The sequence below is a fragment of the Balaenoptera borealis genome (genome assembly GCF_965194805.1).
Source record: "Balaenoptera borealis genome assembly, contig: HAP1_SCAFFOLD_1297, whole genome shotgun sequence".
NCBI lineage: Eukaryota > Metazoa > Chordata > Mammalia > Artiodactyla > Balaenopteridae > Balaenoptera > Balaenoptera borealis.
In genome coordinates this window covers 158,925-170,421 of record NW_028122922.1, presented here as the reverse complement: position 1 = coordinate 170,421, position 11,497 = coordinate 158,925, and the positions used below count along the sequence as shown (strand labels likewise).

General features: G+C 46.8%; 1 protein-coding gene across 1 annotated transcript in view; it reads left to right on the top strand.

The window, feature by feature from the left end:
• Window positions 1-464: 464 nt before the first annotated feature.
• The window catches only part of LOC309621572 (uncharacterized protein), a gene marked incomplete at its 5' end in the record, with an annotated part of 164,993 nt that continues 153,960 nt past the window's right edge, over window positions 465-11,497 (top strand). The window contains one exon of the mRNA XM_082408991.1: window positions 465-561. Coding sequence (XP_082265117.1) covers window positions 465-561 — 97 coding nt within the window. The remainder of the gene's footprint in view (window positions 562-11,497) is intronic.

The following is an 11,497-nucleotide window of genomic DNA, read 5'->3' as shown; positions in this document are numbered from 1 at the left end:
GACTTCCATTCTCAAGGCGCCTGCATCCTGTGCAGGGAGACAGCCTAACATAAAATGTGCCTAACAACAAATATATTGACTTCTTACTAAAAATCTCCAGTTCATAGAACCGAGGGGTTTGTACCTTCTCCTTTAAAAGTGATAGTCCTGGGACTTCCCCGGTGGTCCCGTGGTGAAGACTCTGCGCTTCCAATGCAGCAGGCGTGGGTTCAATCCCTGGTTGGGGAGCTAAGATCCCACATGCTGCGCAGCCAAAGAAATTTTTTTCGAACGTTATACTCCTGTATTGTTGGCTTTAGTGGTTTAGATTTTGTTGTACTGTTAAGAAGATTTCAGTTTATTTACCGGGAACAAACAACACATAATGTAAAAATAGTTTCCCAGAAACGATTTCCATCATTCTCTTCCTCCCTTTCTCCCGCAGACTGGTGTTTCACCTTGACAAGTTCTCTGTCATTCCATAGGAAAGCTGTCTGGCTTGGAGGTTGCAATCCCAGGGAATTTTCATCAGCGGGGAAGTCTCCATCACTACAGAGGAATCAAGGGAGAAGTCAGTCCCTGGTAAGTGAGATGCTCCCCCTAAACACCAACACAGCAGTCGTGTACCTTTCAAGGGGTTCAGGGGCAAGATGGGCAAGGCATTTCTACTAACTCTTCTTAAGGATCACGGACAGTGCCCTATGCTACGAGGTAAGCGGTGACTGCTGTAGTTCTTACTGGTGATCCTTTCCTGTCACTGATTCTCGGCTTTCTTTGTATTTCATAGGACTGTTGTCAGTCCAATACAAAATGAGTCTTATTTTTAAAAACCTGAAATGTTTTACAGAGCCTAGCATTCTCATATAGGGTCCTTTCCATTCTCCCCACTTTCCCGAGAGGCCAAGAACACTTCACACCATGAACTAGGAGAGGGGGTAGAGCCCTTTCTGATGAAATACATCAACAAAGACAGAGCCTTAGCCTGCTTGCTCTCTGGACAGGATCTCGGACCACAAGGTCTTCAATCCTGGTATAAATGAAGGAAGTGAGGACAGTTCAACTGGCACTCTCATAACAAGAGTTCGGAAACACCTTCCGAAGAGACTATAGCAGTAGATGAGGGAAGGGAGTGCTACAGTGTGGCAGTACAGGGGGAACGATCGGCTACAGCAGTGAAAAGTGTGGTACCGATTGGTGTGCTCTCGGGGTTCTTGTACATGTAGCATAGATGACCTCTACGGTGGCCCTCCCACCTTCCCACCTGCATTAGGTGTTCTTTTTTTTGTAATTTATGTTTATGTATTTATTTACTGTTTGAACTTATTTATTCTACGTATTTATGTTTTTGGCTGCACTGGGTCTCTCATTGCTGTGCACGGGCTTTCTCTAGTTGGCGGCTAGCGGGGGCTACTCTCGGTTGCGGTGTGCGGGCATCTCATCGCGGTGGCTTCTCTTGTTGCGGAGCATGGGCTGTAGGCACGTGGGCTTCGGTAGTTGAGGCTCACGGGCTCTAGAATGCAGGCTCCGTCGTCGTGGCACATGCGCTTAGTTGCTGCACGGCATGTGGGATCTTCGCAGACCAGGGCTCGAACCCGTGTCCCCTGCATTGGCAGGCGCCACCAGGGAAGCCCTAGGTGTTCTCATATAGAGTCTAAAAACAGAGAGCACTGAGAGAAGGTAGTGGTTATTAAAGGCTCAGGATCTAAATTCTACCTGTCTCTACACCCCTTCCCAGCTGTCGATTTGACCCCATTTTTGAATGCTGACCTCATTGTTCAACTTTTCTCTGCCGTCTGTATACTCACCTTGAAAACTTGTTTCTGTGATGCGTTGAGCAGACACAGGGTGGCAGACTGCAGAGGTGGAAGCTGGTGGTCGGATATTTGTGGGCTGAATCTCCTTCAGTCCCATTCCCATTTCTGGTTGCCCAGAGGCCCTACTTCCTGTGTGTGACGCCGAGCCGTAGGATTGCGGGCAGGAGCCAAGTTCTCCATACAGTAAAGACCCCAGTGTGCCTTGGTTACAGTAATATACCTGGCTTCCTTCCTGGCAGGGAAGTGACAGGCGGCTATGCCCCTGCTTTGTTCGTGGGCCTCCTGATCCAGCAGTTCCCTTGGCTCTGCCCCTGTCGTCAGCTGCCCCTAGGATAACTCTGAGCCCTAGCCACTTCTCTGGTAGATTTCCCTATTCCCCCACTACAGTCACACCTGAATAAGGCAACTCAGACCTTTCAGAGATGTGTCCTGAACCTCTTGTTTTCTGAAATACCTATCTGGTGGTTGTGAGACTTAAGGCCAGCGTCCCCGAGAGACTTTTTCTATTTCTCCTAGTAAACCTAGACTCATCTTCTGTCACCTTCAACTCTACTCCAATTGTGTTCTTTCAACCCAGACCTCTGACCCTGCTTTTTACTTCTGCCATTTCATCCTCGCTCCTGCTTCCTTTCCTAAATCCATACGTCTCTTTTGGCCTTCCTAGCCCTGGGCCAAGTTCCTTCCTCTTTGCTCAGTTTTTACCCCTTTCCTTCATTCTCCCATCCAACTTTCAGTCCTTCCTTTCTCACGCCCCAGTTAGCAGCATCTGAAAATTCGAAAGGTTTGTTACTCGTCTATTAATTGTATTCCATTTACTTATTCAGTTCTATACCTGTCTTACCTGTGTATGGAAGAACAGCTGGTAGCCAAGGTGGCACCAAGAATCCTAGCAGCTCTCACTTGACGTATCCGTAGTAGTCGGCAATTTCCATTTCGTTTTCCCTCTCGGTGAAAAATTGCAGCTTGCCCGAAGAGGTGTATCTGGCAGCATTCTCCCGTTGTTGTTGAGCCCGCCTCTTCATGGCCTCTCGCTCTGGCCTCTGCTCTTGTTCGATGGGCTTTGACATGACTGGCTCAGGCACGTTGGGTTCCCTCCATGGAACTCGTTGCTTGCTGAAGTCTTGGAGTAGAAAGTGGGTTTGGAGCTTGGGTGGGGACTGGCGCTTATTCACAGCAGGGGGAACAGGCTCCCGCTGGAGAGGAGCGCCAGATGAAGTTTTGGAGGGTGCAGGCCTAGGAGCAGCAGACTGAGGGACACGAGGCTGGGTATGGTTGGGCCAAGCCGGTTGGGTTGGGTTGGTCACAGTTGGCTGAGCTGGTTTGGCGGGGCCTGGCAAAGAGGCAGGAGCTGGCTGGGATGAATTGGCTGCAGCAGGTTGAGCTGAGTCAGTAGAACCAGGCTGGGCACGGTAAGCCCCAGCAGGCCGATGTGAGGCCAGAGACTGTGGCCTCCGAGGAGCGGGTCGAGCTTGAGGCTTGTCCCAGGCAGAAAAAGGCAGAGGTATCAACTTGACCTTCCCAGGAGGAGGCCGCTCATACTGGGCTGGAGACGGACACTCTGTTTCAGCACTGCTGTCTGGTTTCTGGGCTTGGACTTGCGTTTTCTCAGGACCCTTCCCCTCACGTGGGGTATGCCGCCATGGCTGGATAGCTGGGGGTGGCTGGGGGTCTTTGGGGTTGCTTGACTTTCCCAAGAGCCGACAGGAAGAGCGCCCAGTTTTCGTCTCATTCTTCTTCCCCAGCGCATGAAGAACCTTCACAGACTCCAGCATGCGCACGCCAAGGGAGGTTCGAGGCTTTTGAAAGCTCTGTTGGAGAAGCTCAGTTTGGTGTTCCTTTCGCTTCGTGTGGGGGATTGCTGGCTTCTCTTCTGCCTTGACTTTGTTCCCTGACTGCTTGTTCTCCTCAGCCTTGTTTCTCCCTCTGGTCCTTTTGGTCTTTTCCTGCCCGTGGCTCTTAGTTTTGCTGATCTTTCTGGATGCAGCTTTCTGAGGTTTGCCTTGAGAGTGCTTGGCCGTGTTCACAGGAGCCCTGTCACTGACTGCAGCGTGGCATATAACCACTTCTCCCCCTAACAGGCACTCTGGATTCTTTGGCTGGATTTTGGCCTTGGGAGCGCCACTGATAGGCTCAGAGGCTTTCTGTTTGTTCTTCCTGGGTTGATCAGAGGGAACCTTTATGACACTTGGCTTTTCCTGCACCTGATTCACCTTAATGGCTCTGGTGTCTTTAGCTTTGATCACGTTGGGACCTTGGGATTGATCAAGATCTTTCAAAGGATTAAAGAGCTGGGGAAGGTGAATATCCTCCGCCAGTGTAGTAATGTCTGCAAGACCACTGCTAGGTTCAATCCCATTTTCAAGTGTCCCTAGGTCCTGACGACTCCGGCTGTTCTCTCCCAGATCAGCATTTTCAGAACCAGGCTGCTCCTCTTGGCTGAGGGGATCGGTGCAGGCCAGCGGCTGGTGAATATCAGGGATTCCTAAAGGGAGTAGTGGAGGATCTTGGTTCTCTGTTGGGATCTGGTAGGCATCCAGAGGCTTTGAAAGCTTGGTTTTGATATCATCCACGTGCTTACTCTCTATTTGTCCCTGGCTTGGAGCTGGAGGCAGGGCCAGGAGACGCCTGGCACTCTGGACTGGAGCTGTCACTGAAATGTCCCCAAGTTCAGATGGTGGGTTACTCTCAAGTATGTGGCTGTTTCTGCTACTGCAGGACTTGGGGAGTTCTTGACTTTGTGTCACACAAAACGTCTGGCTTGGAGGTTGCAATCCCAGGGAATTTTTCATCACCAGGGGGGAGGTCTCCATCCCTACAAAGGGATCAAGGGAGAAGTCAGTCCCTGGTAAGTGAGATGCTCCCCCTAAACACCAACACAGCAGTCGTGTACCTTTCAAGGGGTTCAGGGGCAAGATGGGCAAGGCATTTCTACTAACTCTTCTTAAGGATCACGGACAGTGCCCTATGCTACGAGGTAAGCGGTGACTGTTGTAATTCTTACTGGTGAGCCTTTCCTGTCGCTGATTCTCGGCTCGCTTTGTATTTCATAGGACTGTTATAAGTCCAATACAAAATGAGTCTTATTTTTAAAAACCTGAAATGTTTTACAAAGCCTAGCATTCTCATATAGGGTCCTTTCCATTCTCCCCACTTTCCCGAGAGGCCAAGAACACGTCACACCATGAACTAGGAGAGGGGGTAGAGCCCTTGCTGATGAAATACATCAACAAAGACAGAGTCTTAGCCTGCTTGCTCTCTGGACAGGATCTCGGACCACAAGGTCTTCAATCCTGGTATAAATGAAGGAAGTGAGGACAGTTCAACTGGCACTCTCATAACAAGAGTTCTGAAACACCTTCCGAAGAGACTATAGCAGTAGATGAGGGAAGGGAGTGCTACAGTGTGGCAGTACAGGGGGAACGATCGGCTACAGCAGTGAAAAGTGTGGTACCGATTGGTGTGCTCTCGGGGTTCTTGTACATGTAGCATAGATGACCTCTACAGTGGCCCTCCCACCTTCCCACCTGCATTAGGTGTTCTTTTTTTTGTAATTTATGTTTATGTATTTATTTACTGTTTGAACTTATTTATTCTACGTATTTATTTTTTTGGCTGCACTGGGTCTCTCATTGCTGTGCACGGGCTTTCTCTAGTTGGCGGCTAGCGGGGGCTACTCTTGGTTGCGGTGTGCGGGCTTCTCATCGCGGTGGCTTCTCTTTGTTGCGGAGCATGGGCTGTAGGCACGTGGGCTTCGGTAGTTGAGGCTCACGGGCTCTAGAATGCAGGCTCCGTCGTTGTGGCACATGCGCTTAGTTGCTGCACGGCATGTGGGATCTTCGCAGACCAGGGCTCGAACCCGTGTCCCCCGCATTGCATTGGCAGGCGGATTCTTAACCACGGCGCCACCAGGGAAGCCCTAGGTGTTCTCATAGAGAGTCTAAAAACAGAGGGCACTGAGCGAAGGTAGTGGTTATTAAAGGCTCAGGATCTAAATTCTACCTGCCTCTACACCCCTTCCCAGCTGTCGATTTGACCCCATTTTTGAGTGCCGACCTCATTCTTCAACTTTCTCTGGCGTTTGTTATACTCACCTTGAAAACTTGTTTCTGTGATGCGTTGAGCAGACACAGGGTGGCAGACTGCAGAGGTGGAAGCTGGTGGTCGGATATTTGTGGGCTGAATCTCCTTCGGTCCCATTCCCATTTCTGGTTGCCCAGAGGCCCGACTTCCTGTGTATGACGCCGAGCCGTAGGATTGCGGGCAGGAGCCAAGTTCTCCATACAGTAAAGACCCCAGTGTGCCTTGGTTATAGTAATATACCTGGCTCCCTTCCTGGCAGGGAAGTGGCAGGCGGCTCTGCCCCTGATTTGGAATCTGAGATGGTGTTCCCTGAGCAAGGCTGGCAGAAAGCGATGGATGTAGAGGGACCATGTTCTTGGCGTCTGAAGTTTTATCATACTGGGCTGCCAGAAACATGGAGGAGGCAGCTGTGTGGCGGTCAGTGAGTGCCAGAGTAAAGTCTCCGAGTGAAGAAGAATTCTTTTCAGTGCTTGCTGTGATGTCCCACTCAAGAACACCTGGATAGGAAGCAGCTGAAGTGGAGATCTGGCTGTGGTCAGTAACTCCAGATAACATAGTCGTGCTAGAATGTTGGTAAAGGTAGGCACTACCCATGAGTGTCTGGAAAGGGGTACCAGTAGCCGATGCCGAACTGACGGCAGGGGCAGAGACTCTGGAGAAGTTGCAGACACTTCGTGTTAGGGAAGTTGCATTGCTCACCACAGGAGGAGAATGCTGCAGAGAATTTAGAGTTCCAAGTAGAGATGGATGTTGGAAATTTTCTGTAAGAACAAGAGGGTCATGAAAAACTCAGGGAGGTTGAGAAATTCTCACTACGTTTGAGGAACGGCATCATCTGAAGGTTCTTGCTATCAGGACACCTCTACTATCACTACTTCCTGAGAAACCCAAAATCAGACAGTTGATGATGGCTGTAAGGACTGAGCAGTTTTCCACTCTTCTCTATTAACTGCCTGTGCTCCCATCTTGGGCACAGACGGGCAGAAGAGCCAAGTGGTGTGGTTCAGAGATTGTTCTCTAGGCTGGAAGCAACCTTCTCCCTGCCCTGTCTTTCCCTTCAGCCTGCACTCGTATTGACTTCTATGCTATTTCCTAGACTGGAAGCATTTTAGAACTAGGAGGCCCTTAGAGAACTTCGATGTTCTCAGTCTCATTTCGTGAGTAAGGAAACTGAGGCTCAGAGAGGTCGGGTTGACTTGTTCAAGTTCTCTCATTATGTTAGTATCATTACCAGGTTTCAGAACCTAAGTATCCTGACTTCCTTGCCAGGACTCCACTCTGAGCATGATACTGCCAGAAAGCAGGAGAAATAGAACTTATAATATAGGCATTTTTTTTGTCCATTAGAAAACAGTACGGCTATTACCATTGTCGTCTTCGGTGTCTCCCTTTGCTTGTGCAGTTCCCACGCTATTACCTAGAGGTGACGTACAGCTCAGTCCAACTGGTGAATTGAAAGAGTCATTTTTGCCCTCTTCAAGCCCGGTTTCTCATCCTACCTCAAAATGATTACCCGAAAGTGGATTTCTTAAGTGCTTTTGGAAAGGGAAAAGTTATCTGATTACTTCAGATTCCTCACCTATAAAGTGGTTATAACACCACCACCAATAATAATAGCAGTAATAATTAATAGATGAATAAGCTGATCTATTGCGTATGATTTATATGGAGGAAGATACAATAAGTTCTAGAAAGACAAAGAAAAATCATGACAAGCATATTACGTTAACGAAAAAGAAATCCATAGATATTAATGAAAACTGGGGTATGTGGCAAGTATCGAAGCCTAATGAATTTACTAACAAATGGCATTCTGTACCATCCATGCAATATTATGAAAGTGAATTTTGCCCACTCTATTTTAGTGAATACTATTAACCAGAAAACACGATGGAGGTGATAGAGGTGAATGAATTCCTAGCCAATGCATACAGACAGAGAAGGTATGTCAGTAAAAAATGCATAACAAGCAACAGAATGCAATAAATGTGCATGTATAGGTAGCCACAACACATATAGACAAGTATTTCAATGAAAACCGGTACGAAGCAGACAGCAAAATAATAAGTGTAAAAGAGTTTCATTATTGTGCTCCTTCATATTTTTACCCAGCAAGTAAGAGGTATTAAGCCTAGGAGAAATATATATTTCAATGAATATAGCTTATATAATAAGCAGAAAGGAAGCTTAAAATGTATCAGGAAGGTTTTTGGATTTATCCTAGAACTTAGATTAGAATCATCTTCAGCATCCAAGAAGATGGCATCCCAAAACCTCAAAAAACCATCATGCCTAGAATCCAATTAAAAAAGATTTTCGAATGTAAGAAAATCCACAGGACTCCACAATATGGTTTTCGATAAACGTGGATGTTTGTTTGTTTTGTTTCTTTGGCCGCGCCGCGTGGCCCTGGCCGTGAAAGCACCGAGTCCTAAGCACTGGACCGCCAGGGAATTCCCTAAGTGGGGGGAATTAGAGATGTGGGGCTTGACTTTTTCTTCTTCTTCTTCTTCTTCGGTAGCTAAGATCTACAAGCGAACGATGGCTGTTGATCAATGTGCTCTCTGTGTTAGGAAGGAAATAACTGTAAAAATGAAAAGCAGCCTTGCCTTAGAACCTACATATCACACCAAGGAAAATAGTCCTTCTGATTCAATTTAGAAGATATCACTTAAAATGTTGAATTGGTGAAATGTCTACCTAGTTTAAAAATTAGAAAGAATAAAACACTGAAAAGCAGCCCCCTAGATAACCACTGTGGTTGCTTGTTTATAGGAGGCATCATTTCTAAAACGTATTTCTAAAATGTTTATATTCAAAACTGTCAAGTGGCCAACTGTATTCAGAGAGGCAATAAAAGAAAGAAAACGGAGTATGACTTTTCTGATAAGCTGCCTTTCCCGGTGATCCCCTGTTCTGGCCTTACTTTCCTTCTTAAGTCTGTTAATGTAAGGGTTTGCTACCATCAACTTGGTTTTGCCCTGCTCTGAGCAGGTTTCCCTCTGTGCTGTTTCTGCTTTAATTGAAAATCTTTGGTTCCCATCAGCATTCCATTGCAAACTCCGTTTTTCTTGAGAGCTCCTCTATGCTTTCCCTCTTCATTCTTACATTTTCTCCCATCTCTTGGTGCCTGTTGGCCTGTGCTAATGAAAACCATCCTAAACTTCCTTACGCTCGACTCTGTGCCTCCCTGTAGAGCCCAGTACTCTCCATCCTCTCTCCCTATTCTCTCTTTTCAACTAGTCGAAATCCTAGTGGAGGGAGACCATTAGAGATGAAACATCTTGGTATATATTGCTAGTTTTCTATGTCCCCTGGCTTTTCTATGTTTCTGTTGAAACACTCTTGAGAAGTGTCTGATTTCGTTTTCTACATGGGTACCCTTTAAGGCTCAATACTGGAAAAGAAGGGGATCAGAGTGATCAACCCAATGTGGTATCCTAACGTAACAGTTAAGGAAAGCAACAGGCTTTGTGAGACAGCCAGTGATTTGTCCAAAGTCACACAGATAGTAAACGTCAAAGTCAAAACTGAAATTAGGTCTCCAGACGTGTAGTTCAATACTTTCCCTCATTATTCCATGCTATTTTGAATCTCCTACTCAATTTAGGGGCAAAAGAAATCGAACGCAAAACTTTCCAAAGTTTCTTTTCTTACCTGACATGGTCAGAGAAGAGGAAGCATCCACTGCAGGTACAAGGGATGAGGAGACAACACTAGAGGATGTCTGAGTGGCTGCAGCTGAACGGCGCACGTGTCCAGTACAGAGGTCACTGGTTACTGGTCCAAACAGCTCCACGGAAACCCCAAGGCTCTACCAAGTGGTAGTAGGTTTGGGAGGAGAGTGATGTCACAAAGCAGGCAGTTGAAAGGTATGAGAGAGCCAATAGGGAGGTCCGATCCCCAACAGGAAGGCGGGCTTGGGTGAAGAGAGTGTAGGAGAGCTAAAACAACACCTGAGTTTCTGAGCTTTGGGGAGGAGGAAATCCTAGAAGACAGATTTACCTCCCCCAGGCTCTTCCATTAGGGAAATCATTGCCACATTTCTTACAGACGTTCATTAATACACTGAACTAAGAGTTACTTATATTCTACAGAGTATTCTATTTTATGTATCATATACTTAGAGCTATATAGATCTTATTTAATTAATAATCCTTAGGAAGGAAAGAGCCATCTAGTTTGAACTATTACAGTTGTTCTGAAATCAGATGTGTCTAATGAGTGAACTGATAGCAGCTTTTAAGGAGCCAAAGTAGGGATTAAGAAGCTCTCTTTGTAACTTGGTTCAAGAGTAGGGTGAAGTTTCTTGAGTGTACCTTGTGGAGAATGTTGTGGTCCAAGGCTCTTCTCTTTTAGTTTCTTCTCCTTGACTCCTACCTTCCTTGGGCTGGGCTAGGCTGGGGGCCAGGTTGGACTTGCGACTTAACATTTCTCTTCCGCTTTCTCTTTTTTTTTTTTCTTCCATTATGGGCATTGCTTCGAGGACAAGCCTTGATCTTGCATTGGACGTTACTTCCTGTCACCTTCCAGCAGCAGGAGTCTTCTTTTCAGTGCTTGATGCTTCACGAAATAGACTCTGCCCGTTGGCAGCAAATACCAGAGAGCTAGGAGACAGAGCTGGTTGCAGACCTTTCCTCTTCCAGCCTTTGGTTGCAATTGTTTGGCCCATAATTTGCTAGCTCTAGTTCCTTGGGCCACACAGGTATCCTGCCATCTCCAGCTCTTGTTATATGTGAGAGACATTCTGAACACTGTCCCTTTTTCTTTGCACAGAAGTATATACAGTGTGGCAGTTACTGTAATCTCCTCCGCCTTGCAAACAGCCACTCTAGAATCTTGGACCTCTAGGACTCTCTGTCTTGCATGCTTGGGGGCAAGGCCAAGCAAAATGAAGAGGAGAATAATTAGAGAAAGAGGAGGACGTTGGTGGAGAATTGGGAGCAGGTAAGGTGAAAGGGCACAGGAGAAAAGAGATGCATGTAGACTTTTTGGTTTCTGTGGGAAACAGGTTGACACACTTGGGCCTCATTTGGTATTAACAGAACAGAGAGTTAAAGATCTAAGTAGCTAGATAGTGTGCAGCAACTGCCATGAAGTCTGTACACTGAAGAGAAGAGTCTCACATCTAGTTTTCATTTTGTTTTATGTCATAGTACCTTATTTATAGCATTCACTGGTGTGTTTGTAGAATACAGATGTTTTCAAATGCTCTGGTTTTGTCTACATGGTTATCTCCTTGTCCTGTTTGTAAGGAATCCAACATTGTAAGACATATTGCATGTTTTTCTCTTGACGATTGTTGACCTTGAAGCGTCATGAACTAACTTGAGCTGTTGGATTCTGTGGAGAAACGTTCAAAAGGGTCTGTGAAAAAGGCACTGTGGTGAGTCGCATTATGCACCCGAGCGTAAGGAGCAAGATATCTGCCACCAGCCCAGCTTGGCCTGGATTGCCTCTGTTTTAGTTCCCCTGGTTAGTGCTTTTCTCCCTAACCACTCTTGTGACTGTGATAATGTGAGTAAGGGCGGAGTTGCTAATGATCTATGTGTGAGGTAAGCTGGTTTGAGGGAGGAAATCTATGGACCTAGTCATTTTCCTTGGTGGTAAGCTTTCAGGGGTGC